Source organism: Desmodus rotundus, chromosome 3 (genome assembly GCF_022682495.2).
Source record: "Desmodus rotundus isolate HL8 chromosome 3, HLdesRot8A.1, whole genome shotgun sequence".
NCBI classification, from domain to species: domain Eukaryota; kingdom Metazoa; phylum Chordata; class Mammalia; order Chiroptera; family Phyllostomidae; genus Desmodus; species Desmodus rotundus.
Genome location: NC_071389.1, coordinates 101,964,916 through 101,984,948, shown reverse-complemented (window position 1 = coordinate 101,984,948; position 20,033 = coordinate 101,964,916). Strand labels below are relative to the sequence as shown.

Here is a 20,033-nt window from a genome sequence, read left to right as displayed (position 1 = left end):
ACAATTTTTTTTCACCACTTTGGATATATCATTCCACTCTCCTTTTTCCTTTTTTTAATGTTTATTGTTATTCAATTAGAGTTCTATGCCTTTTCTCCCCATCCCTCCACCCCACCCCAGCTGAACCCACCTCCCTCCCCCACCTCCACCCTCCCCGTTGATTTTGTCCATGTGTCCTTTATAGTAGTTCCTGTAATCCCGTCTTCCCACTGTCCCCACCCCACTACCCCCTGGCTATTGTTAGAGTGTTCTTAACTTCAATGTCTCTGGTTATATTTTGTTTGCTTTTTTCTTCTATTAATTATGTTCCAGTTAAAGGTGAGATCATATGGTATTTGTCCCTCACCATTGGGCTTATTTCACTTAGCATAATGCTCTCCAGTTCCATCCATGCTGTTGCAAAGGGTATAAGCTCCTTCTTTCTCTCTGCTGCATAGAATTCCATTGTGTAAATATACCATAATTTTTGGATCCACTCGTTTGCTAATGGGCACTTAGGTTGCTTCCAGTACTTGCTATTGTAAATTGTGCTGCTGTGAACACTGGGGTGCACAGGTTCTTTTGGATTGGTGTTTCAGGGTTCTTAGGGTATAATCCCAGCAGCGGAATTGCTGGGTCGAAGGGCAGTTCCATTTTTAGGGTTCTGAGGAAATTCCATACTGTTTTCCACAGTGGCCTCACCAGTCTGCATTCCCACCAACAGTGCACTAGGGTTCCCTTTTCTCCGCATCCTCTCCAACATTTGTTTGTGGATTTGTTTATGTTGGCCACTCTGGCTGGTATGAGATGGTACCTCATTTAGGTTTTAATTTGCATCTCTCTCTAATGGCTAGTGATGCTGAGAATCTTTTCATATATCTCTGGGACCTCTGTATGTCCTCCTCGGAGAAGTGTATGTTCAAGTCCTTTGCCCATTTTTTAATTGAGTTGTTTGTCTTCCTGGAGTGGAGTCGTGTGAGTTCTTTATATATTTTGGAGATCAGACCCTTGTCTCAGGTATCATTGGCAAATATGTTTTCCCATACTGTTGGTTCTCTTGGTGCTGTTTTCTTTAGCCATGCAGAAGCTTTTTATTTTGATGAGGTCCCATTTGTTTATTCTTTCCTCTATGTCCCTTGCTTTAGGGGACATGTCTGTGAGGATGTTGCTGCATGGAATGTCTGAGGTTTTCCTGCCAATGTTTTCCTCGAGGACTTTTATAGTGTTACAACTTTTATTTAAGTCTTTTATCCATCTTCAGTTTATTTTCGTGTATGGCGTGAGTTGGTGATCGAGTTTCATTTTTTTGCATGTAGCTGTCCAGATCTCCCAACACCATCTGTTGAACAGGCTGTTTTTGTTCCATTTTATGCTCCTGCCTCCTTTGTCAAATATTACTTGACCATAAAGACTTGAGTTTATTTCTGGGCTCTCTGTTCTCTTCCATTGGTCTATGTGCCTGTTTTTATGCCAGTACCAGGCTGTTTTGATGACAGTGGCCTTGTAATACAGTTTGATATCAGGTATTGTGATCCTTCCTGCTTTGTTCTTCTTTCTCAAAATTACTGCAGCTATTCAGGGTCGTTTATGTATGGTTCCATATAAATTTCTGAAATGTTTGTTCTATATCTGTGAAATATGTCATGGGTACTCTAATAGGGATTGCATTGAATCTATAAATTGCTTTGGGTAGTATGGCCATTTTGATGATGTTAATTCTTCCAATCCATGAGCATGGTACATGCTTCCATTTGTTTGTGTGTTCCTTAATTTCTTTCTTCAGTGTTGTGTAGTTTTCTGAGTACAGGTCTTTTACCTCCTTGGTTAGGTTGATTCCTAGGTACTTTATTTTTCTTGTTGCTATATCAAATGGGATTTTTTTCCTGATTTCTGTTTCTGCAGTTTCATTGTTGATGTACAGGACTGCCTTTCATTTCTGAGTATTGACTTTGTATCCACCTGTTTTGCCAAATTCATTTATTAGGTCGAGGAGTTTTTTGGTGGAGTCTATAGGATTTTCCATGTACACTATCATGTCATCTGCAAACAGTGAGAGTTTCATTTCCTCCTTTCCAATTTGGATGCCCTTTATTTCTTTTTCTTGTCTGATTGCTGTGGCTAGGACTTCCACTACTATGTTGAATAGGAGTGGTGAGAGAGGGCATCCTTGTCTTGTTCCTGATCTTAGTGGGAAAGCTCTAAGTTTTTGTGCATTGAGTATGATGTTGGCTGTAGGTCTCTCATATATGGCCTTTATTATGTTGAAGAATGCTCCCTTTATTCCCACTTTGCTGAGTGTTTTTATCAGATATGGGTGCTGTATCTTATCAAATGCTTTTTCCGCATCTATTGATATGATCATGTGATTTTTTTCTTTGCAGTTATTGATGTGATGTATTATGTTTATTGATTTGCAAATATTGTACCATCCTTGCATCCCTGGGATGAATCCCACTTGGTTATGGTGTATGATCTTTTTAATGTATTGCTGGATGCGGTTTGCCAATATTTTGTTGAGAATTTTAGCGTCTATGTTCATCAGCGATATTGGCCTGAAGTTTTCTTTCTTCGTTGTGTCTTTATCTGGTTTTGGGATTAGGATGATGCTGACTTCATAAAAAGAGTTTGGGAGTCTTCCATCAGTTTGGATTTTTTTGAATAGTCTGAGAAGGATAGGGGTTAGCTCTTCCATAAATGCTTTGTAGAATTCTCCTGTGAAACCATCTGGTCCAGGGCTTTTGTGTGTTGGGAGTATTTTGATGACTGCTTCAATTTCATCTGCTGTTATTGGTCTGTTCAGGTTTTCTGCTTCTTCTTCATTCAGTTTTGGAAGATTATATTTTTCTAGAGATGTGTCCATTTCACCTAGGTTTTCAAATTTCTTGGCATACAGTTCTTCATAGTAATTTCTTACAGTCCTTTGTATTTCTATGGTATCAGTTGTAATCTCTCCTCTTAAAAATAAATTTTTATTTTTAATTGTGTTTATTTGGATCCTCTCTCTTTTTGTCTTGATGAGCCTACTTAAAGGCTTGTTGATTTTCTTTATCTTTTCGAAGAACCAGCTCCTGGATTCATTGATCCTTACAATTGTGCTTTTAGTCTCTATGTCATTTAACTCTGCTCTGTTATGGGTTATTTCCTTCCTTCTGCTTGCTCTGGGCTGTCTTTGTTGTTGTTCCTCCAGTTTTTGTAGGCGTAGGGTTAGGTTGTTTGTTTGAAATGTTTCTATCTCATTAAGGTAGGCCTGTATTGCTATGAACTTCCCTCTCAGGACTGCCTTTGCTGTGTCCCATAGGTTTTGGGTTGTTGTGAGTTCCTTTTCATTTGTTTCCAGAAAGTTTTTGATTTCTTCCCTAATCTCGTTCTTGACCAATTCATTGTTTAATAGCATGCTATTCAGACTCCATGATTTTGAGTGTCTTGGGTTTTTTCCTTTGGGGTTGGTTTCTAGTTTCAGTCCCTTGTGGTCAGAGAAAATGCTTGGTATGTTTTCAATATTCTTGAATTTGTTGAGGCTTGCTTTGTGTCCTATCATGTGGTCTATCTTTGAAAAAGTTCCATGGACACTTGAAAAGAATGTGTATTTTGCTTCTTTGGGATGAAAAGCTCTATATATATCAGTTAAGTCCATTTCATCTAGGGTATTGTTAAGTGACACAATATCCTTGTTGATATTTTGTTTGGAAGACCTGTCCATTTTTGACACTGGGGTGTTAAAGTCCCCTACTATAATTGTGTTGCTGTCAATATCTTTCTTGAAGTCCTCCAAGATTTTCTTTATGTATTTGGGTGCTCCTATGTTGGGTGCATATATATTTACAATGTTTATGTCTTCTTGGTGGATTGTTGCTTTGAGTATTATGAAGTGACCTTCTGGGTCTCTCTTTATGGCCCTTCTTTGGAAGTTTATTTTGTCTGATATAAGTATTGCTACCCCTGCTTTTTTTTCCTGTCCGTTTGCTTGGAAAATTAGTTTCCAGCCCTTCACTTTCAGTCTGTGTAAGTCTTTTGTCCTGAGATGGGTCTCTTGTAGGCAGCATATGTGTGGGTTATGTTTTCTTATCCATTCAGCTGTTCTATGTCTCTTGATTGGAGCATTTAATCCATTTACGTTTAAGGTTATTATCGATAGGTAGTTATTCATTGCCTTTTTTTCCTACCTGTGTTCCTCTGTCTTTCTCTTTTCCTTCCTTTCCTTAAAGCAGTCCCTTTAGCATGTCTTGCAGAGCTGGTTTGGTGGAAGTGTATTCTTTTAGACTTCTTTTTGTCTGGGAAACTGTTTATTTGGCCTTCTATCTTGATTGAGAGCCTTGCTGGGTAAAGTAGTCTTGGTTGCAGGCCTCTGGTTCTCATTACTTGGAATATTTTTTGCCATTCTCTTCTGGCTTGGAGCGTTTCCTTTGAGAAGTCAGTTGCTAACCTTATTGGGGCTCCCTTGTATGTTACTTCCTTTTCCTCCCTTGCTGCCTTTAAGATCCTCTCTTTGTCTTGGAAATTTGCCATTTTAATTATGATATGTCTTGCAGTGGGTCTCTTTGGGTTCCTCTTGCTTGGAACTCTCTGTGTTTCCTGGATTTGGGTGACTTTTTCTCTCATCAGATTAGGGAAATTTTCCATCATTACTTTTTCAAACAGGTTTTCTATCCCTTGCTCTTCTTCTTCTCCTTCTGGTATTCCTATTATACGCATATTGGTACGTTTCATGTTGTCCTGCATTTCCCTTATTGCCTCTTCATTCTTTCTGAGCCTCTTTTCCTTTACTTGCTCTTTCTGGGTGTTTTTTTCTACTTTGTCCTCCAGCTCGCTGATCCGATCCTCTGCTTCATCAAGTCTGCTTTTCATTCCTTCTAGTATGTTCTTCAATTCAGAAATTGTATTCTTCATTTCCTCTTGGCTCTTGTTGATAGTTTCTATTTCCTTTTTCATGTTGATATAGTTTGCAGTGAGTTCATTGTAGTTTCCCTGTAGTTTCTGGTAGTTGTCTTTGAGCTCAGAGAGCTCAGTGACCTTCCTGATAACCATTGCTTTGAACTCAGTATCTGATAGTTGACTTGCCTCATTTTCAGTTAGCATTCTTTCTGAGGCTTCCTCCTTTCCTTTCATTTGGGAATTGTTTGTTTGTCTTCCCATTGTTTGTGAGACTCTTTTTGTTAGCCTCTGCTTCTTTAATTGATCTATTCTGACTCCCTGGGTTTATGGTATGAACTTCTATGGTAGAATGCCAATGGGATTCAGTGGTGCTATGTCCTTAATCTCCTGTACTCACTGGTCTTGAGCTGACATTTATGGGTGTAACACAGTCTAACTCTGGTCTTTTCAGCACTCCAGGTTTTGTTGTCTCACCTGTGAGAAAAAGAGGAATGGGGGCAAAAAAAAAAAAAGAAGAAGAAGAAGAAGAAGGGAAGGAGGGAAAAAGGGAATAGAAAAGGAAAGGAAGGAAGGAAGGAAGAAGGAATAAAGAAAGATCGGATGCAAGATAAGAAGGAATTTTAACAAAAATTAAAACAACAGAATAAAAAAGAAGGCAGGAAGAAGGAATAAAAAAGGTAAAGGATGGAAGGAAGAACGAATAAAAAAAGAAAGAAGGACAGAAAGGAAGAAGGAATTCACTGGAAAGGAGGGAAAAAAAAAAAAAAGTCTTCTGCTGGCTTTAAACTGGTCAGGTTAGTTGTGCTGGTCTTCCTGTCTGTGGAATGGGAGGGGGTGGTTGGAAGGATTGGTTTCACTTTTCTCCCTTCCTGAGCCGCACTCTTTGCTGTTGTTCAGCCTTCAGTCTAGTTCCTCTGGGTCCTTCTGCTCCCCACTAGGCCTTTAGTTCACCAGCTGTGGCTGTCCTTGAGTTGCACCAATTAGGGGCAACTCACATTCCACCTTCTTGCTCTTTCCTGTCTTAGGTGGTAGGGGCTCTCGGTGCTGCTATGGGGTAGTTCAGCCCCCTACTGGGTCGAGTCTTTCCGGGGAATGCAGTCTCCCCTAGTCCTGCAGCCCCCCTCTTCTGGGCGTTCTGCCTTCCTCCTAGAGAGCCAGGAGGCCCTGCAGGATTCTGTGCGCAGGGGCTAGGCAGGAGTTGTTCAGAACCGCTGCTTTTGGGTGTGGTCGCCTGCAGGCAGCTATGCTGTTGATAGGGTTATGTGGCCGATCTCCTCTTTGGACTTGGGTTGGGTGCCGATCCCCCGCTTTGGGTCTTTGCGTGGGGGCAGCGAGCCACTGATCAGGTTGCGCGCCCACCCAGGCGCTTTTTGTCTGTGTGCCCAGGCAGCCGGGCTGCTTATCGGGGCGCGCGCCCACCCGGGGTTTCAGGTGTGGGCCCCAGGCCACTGATTGGGGTACGCTCCCACTGGGGCACTCCGGCTCTGGCGCCCAGGCAGCTGGGCCACTTATCAGGGGCATACCCACCCGGAGTTTCAGTTGTGGGCCCCCAGTCCGCTAATGCATTCCACTCTCTTGACCTGCAAGGTTTCTGTTAAAAAATCTGCTGATAGTCTTATGGAGGTTCCTTATATGCAAGGAATTCTTCTTGCTGATTTTTAATTCTCTTTGTGTGTGAGTTTTGCTAGTTTTATTATAATGTGTCTTGGAGAAGATTGTTTTGGTTTGAAATTTTTGGAGATACCTGTTAGCTTAATGATCTTATATATCCACGTTTCTTCTCAAATTAGGGAAGTTCCTAGCCATTATCTCTTCAAATAAGCTTTCTGCCCCTTTTTCTTCTTGTTTATTTCTGGGGCTCAAATACTACATAGATTATTTTTATGGTATCCCATAATTTATGTAGGCTTCTTTACTCTTATTCATTCTCTTATTTTGTTCCTCTGACTGAGGATTTTGAATGACCTGTATTCCAGTTCACTAATTCTTTCACTGCTTGCTTTAGTCTCTTGTTGAAGCTTTTTATGAGTTCTTCAGTTCAATCATTATATTATTCAACTCTAGGATTTCTGTTTCTTTTTATCCTCATCTAAGGATATGTTTTATTGATTTTAGAAAGAGAGGAAGGGGAGAGAGAAAAAAAGAAAAACATCGATGTGAGAGAGAAACATCCCATCAGTCACCTCCCAATATGCCCCAACTGGGGATTGAACCCATAACCTAGGTATGTGCTCTGACTGGGGATCGAACCCACAACATTTTTGGTATATGAGATGATGCTTCAACCAGCTGAGCCACCCAGCCAGGCCTCTGTTTTTTAATAGTTTCTAGGTCTTTGTTACACTTCTCTATTTATTTATTCATTCATTGTGTTCTTAATTTCATTTAGTTGTCTATCTGTCTCCTTGTAGTTCACCAGATTTCTTTAAGAGAATTATTCTGAATTCTTTGTCAGGAAATTCATAGGTTCCCATTTTTGAGGGTCACTCATTGGAGTGTCATTAGTTCCTTTTGGCGGTGATATATTTCATGACTATTTATGATGCTGTGTCCTTGTGTTGGTGTCTATACATTTGAGGAACTGGGTACCTCTTCTAGTTTTTGAAGATTGGCTCTATTGGGCAAAGTCTCTCAACAATCAGCCTATCCAGAGATTCTGGGTATACCATTTGGTAGTATTTTGGGGCAGGCTTGCTGCTGGCGTACTTGGCTGGGCAGGTCTATTGCCTGAGTTATCAGGTTGGCAGATCTAGTGCTTGGGTACATAGTGACCAGCCTGCTGCCTTGGTCTGTCGGGATGGACCTGGAGCCTGGGTCATTGGTCTTTTGCTTAAATCTGTGGTGATGGGGCTGGGACCTCAGTCTTTGTGGGCAGACCTGGATTCTAGATCTCCAAGGGCAAATCAGGTACTAGGGACCCCTGGGATGGGTTCAGCATCGAGGTACACAGAGGCTGGTCTGGTACTAGGACAGGTTATGAGCCTACCTGGAGGATAGGGCCATATAGGCCAGTCTGGTCCCACTGCAAGCCTGGAGTCTGGGGCCTCAGGGGATGGCCTGGAAGTTAGGTCTGCAGAAGTTGTTATGGCACTTGGGTGCTCCGAGAACCTATATCCATGGGAGCTGGCCTAGACTGGTGCCTATGTTCATGGGGGTCGCCTGGTGCTAGAGTGGGCCTGCCTCTGGGGTGACACAGGCACATGTCTAGGAGGCACGTGGAACTTTTTGAAAGTAAAAGGTAAGTAAGGATAAAAGCTGGGAAGGAGGAGGACATTCTAAGTAGAGAGAAGAGTATTCTCAAAGATGCAAATGCTGGCAGCCCTTTTCCCATAGAGTCCTCATGACAGTTAAGCCCTAAGGTTCTGAGGTATCCTCTTCATCCAGAATGGTGAGAACTATGTACAATCCTTACGAAAACTGAGGGGAAATGACTCAGTTTTCTGTAGGGCTGTATTCCTTTGCAGAAACCCTTTGAGAAAGATAAGCACGAGAGCACGATGCATTTATCTTTGAGGCCCTTGGTTTCTTAGCAGCACCATAGTGGATGAATCCATGTCTTAAATAGTTCCTGCTTTTCTGGTCTTCCACATTTGCACACATGCTATCCCCGCTTTCTGGAATGCCCTTTCCACCAGTTTTGTCAAGTCAGTCCTTACTTGTTCTTCAAACTGAGTTCAGATATCTCTGGGTTTCCTTTCTCCAGTCTGATTTTGAGTCTCTACCCCTGTATTCTTTTATTCTTTACAACAGTTCTCATACAGAATGTAACTCATTGGCCTGCTTCCCTCATAAGGACATAACCCATATCTTATATATCCCTTTATCACTGTACCAAAAATTATGAACATAATGTTTGATGTACAGTAGACAGTAAATGTTTGCAGAATGCATACCTGAATCAATGGTTTCCAAATTATTTTCTTGATGCTCTTGAAGTTTCATTAGCCATGTCTTCAGGTTAATTTCAGACAGAGGGTCATTGAAAGGGGCACTGAGCAGGCAGGGCTTCAAGTCCTCTCTCCCCACTTCAAGTACAGTGTCTCTTTTATAAATCAAGGTTAAAGAAAAATGATTCTGCTTGAAGGAAGCTAGCTTCTGCTTTAATAGTTTTAAACTCCTATTGCTCTAGGACAGTGGTTTTGAAACATTTTTTTAGCTGGACACTCAGTAAAAAATATTTTCCATTGTTTACTAAAATTTAGTTTCATGAAATAATCCTCATCCTTATTATGTATAATGCCTATTGATAATTTTTCTATTCTATCTTTTTAAAATAAGGCCCATGAGTCCTGACTGGTATGGCTCAATAGGTTAAATGTCATCCTGAAAACAAAAGGTTGCCAGTTCAATTCCTGGTCAGGGCACACGTCTGGGTTGTGGGCTAGGTCCCTAGTTGGGGGTGTGTGAGACGCATCAGTGTTTCTCTCAAACATCAATGTTTCTCTCCCTTTCTTTCTCCCTCCCTTCCCCTCTCTAAAAATATTTTTTTTTATCTTAAAAAATAAAATAAGGGACTCCCAGTGAAGATGGCAGTGTAGGCAGACATGGCTCACCTCCTCGCACAACCACATCAAAATTACAACTAAAATATAGAAAAAACATCACTCAGGAACAACAGAAATCAAGCTGAATAGAAGTCTGACAACCACTGAATTAAAGAAACCACATCCATCCAGGCTGGTAGGAGGGGCACAGGTGCAGAATGGGCTGATCCCACACCCACGTAGATAAAAATCCGGGAGGGATATCTTAGGAATAAGGAGTCCCAGAAGCACACCAAGCCCCCCAGCCCAGGATTCCAGTGCCAGGAAGATAAGTCCCCACATCTTCTGGCTGCAAAACCTAGCAGGGATTGAGTTGGGTAAAAAAACTTCTGGAACCCTAGGCAGTTCCTCTTAAAGAACCCACACATGGACTCAACAGCTGAGACTCACTGTCTCTGAGCTTCAGCACCAGGGTAGCAGCTTAAAAGGCACCATTGGTATACAGTGAGAAACTGAAGTACCTGGCATCAAGGCAAGCAGAGCCCATTGTCCCTTTGATAAACCCTCCCCCCACAGAGCCAGTAAACTGGTGCCATATCTGAGAGTCCAACACCCTGGCTAACACTGTTTGACCCACTTTGGAGATCCCCAAAGGTCCTACCCCACCTAACTTACGGGCCCACCCAAGATGCTTTTCCATAAGAATGGCTGGTTGTGGCTCCTAAATCCCATCAAACAAGCAAGAGCTGGCTTCAGTGAGCCCTAGCCACAGCCAGATTAGATTCACAGTTTGGCTTCACCTGGGAATCTCCAAGCCCAGCACAAGTAGCACCCATCTCAGATTGCTATACAGCTCAGGCAGGGTGCCCCAGGCAAAACAGGTGGGGGCTAACCTTGGCCTGCACCACTCAAGAAACCCCAGGGCCAGCGCACCCAGAGGACAGCTACAGACCACATCAGAGCACCACCTCCCTGCTCCTGCACAGCTTATCCTCCATGGAGGGTGGAGTTTGGTGGTCAGTGGTCACAGCCAGTCCTTGCAGCTGACTGGCCTGGGAAAATCCCTCCCATTGTTCTGTCAACAATAATCAAGTCTCAAGTACAAGAGGACGGTGTACTCAGCCTACACAAAGGACATACTTCAGGTACCTAGCTTGGGTGATAAGAGACACTGTGCCACTGGACCCTGCAGGACACTTACTACATTAGGCCACACTACCAAGATACGGAGTCAAAGCAGCTGTACCTAATACATAGAAACAAACACAGGGAGGCTGCCAAAATAAGGAGACAAACATGGCCGAAATGAAAGAACAGATCAACACTCCAGAAAGAGCTCAATGATGTGGAGATAAACAATCTATCAGATGCAGAGTTCAAACCACTGGTTGTAAGGATGCTCAGAGTACTTAGTGAGGATTTCAACAGTATAAAAAAGACCCAACTGAAATGAATGATACACTAATTGAAATAAAGAACCATTTACAGGGAAGCAACAGTAGAGTGGATGAAGCCAATAATCAAATCAATGCTTTGGAACATAAGGAAGGAAAAAACAATCATGCGGAACAACAAGAAAGAAAAAGAATTCAAAAAAATGAGGATAGTATAAACAGCAAGGGAAAACTTCAAGAGCTCCAACATTCGCATCATAGGGGTTCCAGAAGGAGAACAGAAAGAACAAGAAATTGGAAATCTATTTGAAAAAAGAGTGAAAGAAAATTTCTCTAATTTGGTGAAGGAAATGGACATGCAAGTCCAGGAAGTACAGATTCCCAATTATGATGGATGCAAAGAGGCCCACTCCAAGACACATCATAATTAAAAGGCCAAAGTTTAAAGGTAGAGACTCTTAAAAGCAGCAAAAGAAAAGATGTTAGTCACCGGATGGTTGCCAAATGGGAGGGGGGGGAGAGAATGGTGAAGAGGTAAAGGGATGAAGAAGTACAAATGGTAGTTACAGAATAGCCATGGGGATAGAAAGTACAATACAGGAAATGGAGTAGCCAAAGAATTTATGGGCATGACCTATGGACGTGAACAATGCTGGGGAGATTTCTGAGGCAGTAGGGAGTGCTGGGGGTAGGGGGACAAAAGGGAAAAAATCAGGACAACTATAATAGCATAATCAATTAAAATATAATATATATAAATAAATAATGAGGTAAGGCTCGTGATTCTTATTTTAAATTAATTATCTTAATTCAATTAATCCTAAATAGATTTCAATTGATCTCAATTTTAAAAACATAGGTCTTAGTGCAATGGGTTTTAAAATCAATAAAAATCAGATTTCCGGCCAAGATGGAGCCACAGGTAGATAAACTTTGCCTCCTCTCACAACCAAAAGAAGAACAGCAACAACAAATTTAAAAATGAAAAACAACCAGAACTGCCAGAAAACTGTACGGAAGTCCAACAACCAAGGAGTTAAAGAAGAAACATTCATCCAGACTGTTTGGAGGGGTGGAAAGGAAGTATGGCAAGGTGCTGGCTGGGGGACACGGTGGGCGAGGCAGCGGCTGGAAGACCAGGTGGTCCCATATTTGCATGCGGATAAACTAGGAGGAACAACTGGGGAGTGAGACATACCATGCAATCCAGGGTTCCAGCAAGAAAAGAAAACCTCAAAAACCTCTGGCAGTACAAACCTGTGGGGGTTGTGGCAGTAGGAGAAACTCCCAGCCTCACAGGAGAGTTTGTTGGAGAGACCCACAGGGTCCTAGAATGTACACAAACCCACCCACCTGAGAATCAGCACCAGAAGGGCCCAATTTGCATGTGGTAGAGGGGTGTGTGACTGAAAGCCGGCAGAGAGCTGAACAAATGGCACTGATCCCTCTCAGACCCTGCCCCCACATACAGTGCCACAACGCAGCAATGTGGGTTGCCTGCCCTGGTGAATACCTCAGGCTCCACCCCTTACTATGTAACAGGGACACCGAGACAAAAAAATATAGCCCAAATGAAAGAACTCATCAAAGATCCAAAAACAGAAGTAAGCAATGAAGAAATAGCCATCCTATCAGTTGCAGAGTTCAAAACACTGGCAATCAGGCTGTTTTCAGAAGTGGTTGAGTATGGTCGCAAAATGGAGGAAAAGTGAAGGCTATGCAAAGTGAAATAAAGGAAAATGTACAGGGAACCAACAGTGACAGGAAGGGAACCAACAGTGACAGGAAGGAAACCGGGACTCAAATCAACAGTTTGGAGCAGAAGGAAGAAATAAACATTCAACCATAACAGAGTGAAGAAACAAGAATTCCAAAAAATGAGGAGAGGCTTAGGAACCTCCAGGACAACTTTAGACATTCCAGCATCTGAATCATAGGGGTGCCAGAAGGAGAAGAGGAAGAGCAAGAAATTGAAAACTTACTTGAAAAAATAATGAAGGAAAAATTCCCCCAATCTGGTGAAGGAAATAGACTTCCAGGAAGTCTAGGAAGCCCAGAGAGTCCCAAAGAAGTTGGACCCAAGGAAGCACACACCAAGGCACATCATAATTACATTACCCAAGATTAAACAGAAAGAGAGAATCTTAAAAGCAGCAAGAGAAAAGGAGAGGGTTACCTACCAAGAGTTCCCATAAGACTATCAGCTGCTTTCTCAAAAGAAACCTTGTAGGCAAGAAGGGGCTGGAAAGAAGTATTCCAATTAATGAGAGGCAAGTCAACCTACATCCAAGATTACTCTATCCAGCAAAGCTATCACTTAGAATGGAAGGGCAGATAAAGTGCTTCCCAGATAAGGTCAAGTTAAGGGAGTTTATCATCAGCCAGCCCTTATTATGTGAAATGTTAAAGGGACTTATCTAAGAAAAAGAAAATAAAAAATATGAAGAGTAAAATGACAGTAAACTCACAACTATCAACAACTGAACCTAAATAAAACAAAAACAAAAAGAAAAACAAAAACAAATTAAGCAAACAACTAGAACAGGAAAAGAATCACAGAAGTAGAGATCACATGGAGGGTTATCAGTGGGGAGGGGAAGGAGGGAGAAGGGGAGAAAAGTTACAGGTAATAAACATAAATGGTAGGTACAAAATAGACAGGAGGAGGTTATGAATAGTATGAGAAATGGAGAAGCCAAGGAACTTATACATACGACCCATGGACATGAAGTAAGGTCGGGGAATGATGGTAGGAGAGGGAAGGATACAGGGTGGAGGGGAATAAAAGGGAGGGAAAAAATGGAACAACTGTAATAGCATAATCAATAAAATATATATTAAAAAATCAGGTTCAAATTTTTACTTGACAGTTTTCTGCTTTAGGCCTTAGGCCCATTTCCCTTTCTGTAGAGACAATGCCTGTCTTTCAGGGTTTTTGTGAGCATTAAATGTGATAATGACTTTAAAGGAATTAGCACAGTGCCTGATACAGATAAAAATAGATGTTCTGTGTGCTTTGGGAAACGGATCTACTATAGTCTGTTCAAGTTTTCACAGAAAAATCAAATATATTCCACAATTTCTATTGACTGTTTCTTACCATTAAAGTATTTAAGATGAAATAATGTAGAAACAATTTTACTTGTTAGAAATTGAAATTGTTTTAGTAAATGCAAAAGTCAAAATGTAGGTATCAATCAAATTTCGTTTAAAATACAATACCATAAGTAATTAGAAGTGACAGCAGGCTAATGAAAAATTGAATGAGGAAATTAGTTGAGAACTGAAGAATTCAGTAACTTAATGCCTTTATTGGAAGAAATCAATTACTTAGCCTTACAGAACATTAGGGGCACTATAAAATTGTTTTGAATAGTCACATGTAAAAGAAACCACTGACAAAACAAATATACTAAAACAAAATAATCCTTTTTCTGCTTTACATTGCAGGTGTGTGGAAGTTGTGAAAGCTTCTCAGTACATAGAGCTAGCAAATGACCTGGAAATAAACAAAGCAATTACATACTTGAGACAGAAGGACTTTAACCAAGTAAGTGTTAAAAATTAGATGAAATTTCATATGTTAATTGATCAAAGCAATAATATTCAGAAACTTCTTTCTGGAGTAATGTTACCTCTGAATATTCTGAAGTTGAGTGATTTCTGTATGAACATAATTTCCATTAGTATGGTATTACTTTGAATTTTGACCTGTTTGTCTTGCTTCTTAAAATATAAATGCTGTTCATGTAAAATGTGCTTGATTGCTAAGTTATTAAATCAAGTTCTAGTCCAGAGATCAACTTTCTCATAGAAGTTTTCAAGATGTAGCCTGCAGCTCTACGGCTTTTTCACAATCAAGTATTATGTGTAGGAGAAGGGAGGCCAGGATCTGCAAGAGCATCCTGAGCCTTCCATCCACTGTTTGCACCTTGGCAGCTTTCCTCCTCTCTGTTTTTATGTAGTTGGTTTACTCACTGATATTGCATCAGCCTAAAAGAGTCCCTTTGACAACACAGTTTCAGAGCCCTCCAGGACCTCTCACTGCTACCACTGCTTTCTTACTATCTTAGGTAGAGGTGGAACAGGTGAGAGACATAGTTGTGACAAAACCAGAAGAATAGCCCTGGCTCAAGTTGTCTCAGTTGGTTTGAGCATCATCCCATACACCAAAAGGTTGTGGGTTCGATCCCAGGTCAGGACACGTACGGGAGGTTTTGTTTTTATAAGAAGTACTGTTATAGGTCACAAAATAGAAAAAAAAAAACCCTATGTTTGCCAATTTTCTCAATGTTTTTTAAATGGTCTTTTTAGAAAGATTTAACAATGTATTATCATAGTTCATGATTTAATAACAGCTTTGCCTGTTTTTTTAAAAAATTTCATTTGTTTATTTTTAGAGAGAGGGGAAGGGTGGGAGAAAGAGAGGGAGAGAAACATCACTGTGTGGTTGCCTCTCCAGTGCCCCCTACTGGGGACCTGGTGCAGGCATATGCCCTGATTGGGCATTGAACCAGTGACCCTTTAGGTCCCAGGCTAGCACTCAATCCACTGAGGCACACCAGCTGGGGCAGTTTACCTATGTTTTAAGAATGTAATTTCTGCTTTCTTTTCAACATGGTTGTCACATACCAGGGAGCAGCTTTCTTTCCCTCTCACATGACTTCAGAGTTTAATGGTTGTGTGTTAATTCCTTTTCATGTGCCTTATGTTTTCAATTAGCACATATGTTTGCAACGCAATCCAAAAGTAAAGGTAAAAACATCCCAATTCTTATTCAAAGTGAAATGCAGCTTATAAACTTACATAAATAGTGGCTTTTACATGAATAGTATGGAGTCTGAGTGAGGGGTCAATGAGATGACTTCCATGGGTGAGTAATACAACAGCAGTCACCTTGGGTATAAGTGTTAGGAGTTTCTTGGCAGTTTTGTAGGGTAAATCCGAAAGAGAATCTCAAAAGAGGGGGCATGTTTGGATTTTTTTTCTTCTAGAATTTACTCTGTGAAATTATAAACTGCTGGCCTAGAAACTCCCAACAGTGTTAAAGTAATCAAAAACCATGTAAAAGAATAATTATTTATTCATATTATAACCAAGGTTTATGGAATCTAGTGTGATAATTTAAGGTCTGATGCTTGAATAGCATTCAGGTCAGATTTTGTCAGGTGTTTTCAGTACCAATAGCTGGTGGCCATTGTAAAAGCTCAAACAGGATCTTTGCATGGACACAATGCTCTCCAGGAGCAGGAGGCACCACAAGGCCAAGCTTTTTCTACTCAGTAAATGCATTTGAAAGCCAGGAAGGGAGGAAGGGAGGGCCCATCCTCTTTCTCTACTTTTTTTCCCCGATATTTTTCAGTAATTTCTAGGTTGATAACTCATTCATATTTCATGCAAGGTGTCTGACCATTCCAACTGTCCTGTTTGGTTACAATTAGCTCAGACATCCAGGTGGTTAAAAGTATACTTTGATATCTCGTGGCTTGAAAATGTATTGGGTTGGCCAAAAAGTTTGTTTGTTTGTTTGTTTTCTGTAAGATGTCTTTAGTAGCACTTAGTTGTCTTTAACTTCACTCAGAACAATTTTATTTTTTTGTATTGTGACAGCGAACATATTAACATGCATTTATTTTAAAAACTTATCAAAATCGATGAATTTTTGTGTAGCCATTTTAATATTGAAGATGAAAGAAAATATATAACATCTTTGGCATATTATGCTTTATTATTTCAAGAAAGGTAAAAATGCAACTGAAATGCAAAAAAAGATTTGTGCAGTGTATGGAGAAGATATTGTGACTGATCAAATGTGTCAAAAGTCGTTTGTAAAGTTTCATGCTGGAGATTTCTCAAGGGACTATCCAAGTTGGGTAGACCAGTTGAAGTTGATAGCAATCAAATCAAAACATTAATTGAGAATAATCAATATTATACCACATGGGACATAGCCAACATACTCAAAATATCCATTTCAAACTATCAAAATTATATGCCACATGGGAGATAGCTAATATACTAAAAATATCCATATCAATAAAGCTATTAGTGAAAATGAAAATAATGTGTCTTTATTACAGAAAAAAAACCATACAGACTTTTTGGCCAACCCAATAGTTATATTTAGATCTACTTCAGATTTTTTTTTAATACTCCTAGAATTATTTTCTGTCATCAGTTTTGGAAAATTCTCAGCCACTAGTCTTTCTTCCCTTTCAGGAATTCCAGTTATGCTTATATAAGATGTCACTGTGTTTATTTATGTCTCTTATGTTCCTTTCTAAGAGTATTTTTGAGCCTTTTAGTTTGCTGTGCTTATTTTATTTAGTTGGAACATTTCCTGGGATCTTGTTTAACCATCGAATCCTGGTTGCCTCAGTAGCTCTCCAGTGTCTTCAAAAAACATTTTTAGGCCCTGACAGGTGTGGCTCAGTGGGTTGGGTATTGTCCCACAAACCAAGAGGTTCACCATTCAATTCTCAGTCAGGACATATGCCTTTGTTGCAGGCCAGGACCCTAGTTGGGGACGTGCAAGGGACAACTGATCAATGTTTCTCTTGTGCATCAATGTTTCTCCTTCTCTTTCTCCCTCCCTTCCCCTCTCTCTAAAAATAATAAATAAAATCTTTAAAATATATATATTTTAGTATTTTATCCAACTTTTCTCATTGTTCTCTGTGGAAGAATGGTCTTCTATGGGCTATTTTCTAATAGCCAGAAGCAGAAATTCTGGAATTATTTTGCAAGGGGCAAATTGGATCATGTTTTTTAGGTAAAGCCTTACTACCCACTTCATTATTCAGGATAGACTAAAACTGTGTCACAAGGCTCAATGTTTACTGCTCTCTTCAGCTATATATAATCTGCTGATAAACCCATCTATTTTTTTCTTCATTTTAGTTATTGTATTTTTAGTGGTATTTTATTTTTTATAAATTTTAATTCTCAAATGAAATTCTCATCTTGTCATCTGTTTTCTTAAATGTACTAATATACAGTCACTTGTTCATACCTGGTCGTACACTTCAGATACTAATCTTTTCCCAAATGTAAGCCTGAACACTGTCATATTACAATGGTTGTAACTTTCAGGTATTTCATTTCTAGGCTGTAGAGACCTTAAAAATGTTTGAAAAAAAGGACAGTAGAGTGAAAAGTGCAGCTGCAACCAACCTTTCATTCCTGTATTATTTGGTAAGTTTTATGTTTTTACCACTAAGAGTTGATAATGTGATATTTTCATGTTGCTAAATTTCTGCCTGTGGAGCTGACCTAAGGAGAAGCTCTGGAGAGGACATGCAGAATGTCAGTGAAACAAGGTATTTGGAGAGCCAGGTCATGACCGTTCTGGGCCAGGGGTTGGGTTTATGTGCATGAGTGAGAACACCATTTTAGGAGGAGAAGGGAGGGTAAAAAGTGGTGGTGGGAAGTAATCACATCATGGAATCGTAGAGCACGGACCTGGGAGATAAGCTGGAGGTACGTTTTACTTACGTGCTAATAATAACAAAAGTGACATCTTAGGTTATACGACTTATGTAAAGGTTGAACATCTGTGGATGCCAATCATGGGGAATACCAAAAGGCTAAAAGCTCCCACAAGGGAACATTTTTAATTAGAGCAAAGGTGGCAGGTGGGTCTAGGAGGAAGGAATGAAGGTTGGTTAAAAGTAGAAGACATCAACTTAATGTATGATACTAAGTGCTATAGAAATTCAAAGGAGGCTCGGAAAAATGAGGAGAAGCTTAGGAACCTCCAGGACATCTTTAAATCTTCCAACATCCAAATTATAGGGGTGTCAGAAGGAGAAGAGGAAGAACAAAAAATTGAAAACTTATTTGAACAAATAATGAAGGAGAACTTCCCTAATCTGGCAAAGGAAATAGACTCCCAGGAAGTCCAGGAAGCTCAGAGAGTCCCAAAGAAGCTGGACCCAAGGAGGAACACACCAAGGCACATCAGAATTACATTACCCAGGATTAAGCAGAAGGAGAGAATCTTAGAAGCAGCAAGAGAAAAGGACACAGTTACCTACAAAGGGGTTCCCATAAGACTGTCATCTGATTTCTCAAAAGAGACCTTACAGGCAAGAAGGGACTGGCAAGAAGTATTCCAAGTCATGAAAGGCAAGGACCTACATCCAAGATTACTCTATCCAGCAAAGCTATTATTTAGAATGGAAGGACAATAAAGTGCTTCTCAGATAAGGTCAAATTAAAGGAGTTCATCATCACCAAGCCCTTATTATATGAAATGTTAAAGGGACTTATCTAAGAAAAAGAAGATAAAAAATATGAACAGTAAGAATGACAGCAAACTCACAGTTATTAACAACCACACCTAAAACAAAAATGAAAGCAAACTAAGCAAACAACTAGAACAGGACCACAGAAATGAAGCTCACATGGAGGGTTATCAACAGGGGAGTGGGAGGGGGAGAGGGGGGGAAAGGTACAGAGAATAAGTAGCATAAATGATAGGTGGGAAATAGACAGGGGGAGGGTAAGAATAGTATAGGAAATGTAGAAGCCAAAGAACTTGAATATGTATGACCCATGGACATGAACTATAGGAGGGGAATATGGGTGGCAGGGGGTATGCAGGGAGGAGGGGAGTGAAGGGGGGGGGAATGGGACAACTGTAATAGCATAATCAGTAAATATATTTAAAAAAATTCAAAGGAGGCAAATAGCATTTTAATTTAAGGCTTTTTGGGAAGATTCTAGAGATAAGTTGGATCTTAAAGGTCAGAATATAGCTAAAAGATCCGGCACCCACTTATGATAACAACACTCAGAATAGGGGGGGTAGAGGGAGCATACCTCAACATAATAAAGGCCATATATGAGAGACCTACAGCCAACATCATACTCAATGGGCAAAAAGGACAGCTTTCCCCTTAAGATCAAGAAAAAGATAAGGGCGTCCTCTTTCACTACTCTTATTCAACATAGTACTAGAAATTCTAGCCACAGCTATCAGACAAGAAAAAGAAAGAAAATGCATCCAAATTGGAAAGGAGGAAGCGAAACTGTTCTTATTTCCAGACAACATGATAGTATACATAGAAAGCCCCATAGGTTCCACCAAAAAACTACTTGACCTAATAAGTTAATTTGGCAAAATAGTGGGATACAATGTCAGTATTCAGAAACCTATGGCATTTTTGTACACCAGCAATGAAATATCAGAAACAGAATCTAGGGAAAAAATCCCATTTGCTATAGCAACAAAAAAAATAAAGTTCCTAGGAATAAACTTAACCAAGAAGGTAAAAGACCTGTATGCAAAAACTATAGAACA

At 40.2% G+C, this 20,033-nt stretch overlaps 1 protein-coding gene across 3 annotated transcripts in view; it reads left to right on the top strand.

Annotated features, from left to right (window-relative positions):
- Positions 1-20,033, top strand: part of IFT88 (intraflagellar transport 88) — a 162,222-nt gene that overhangs the window by 70,319 nt on the left and 71,870 nt on the right. For all 3 annotated transcript variants that reach the window (XM_045188078.3, XM_053920673.2, XM_024580745.4), the window contains 2 exons: positions 14,180-14,279; positions 17,837-17,923. In XM_045188078.3, coding sequence (XP_045044013.1) covers positions 14,180-14,279; positions 17,837-17,923 — 187 coding nt within the window. The remainder of the gene's footprint in view (positions 1-14,179; positions 14,280-17,836; positions 17,924-20,033) is intronic.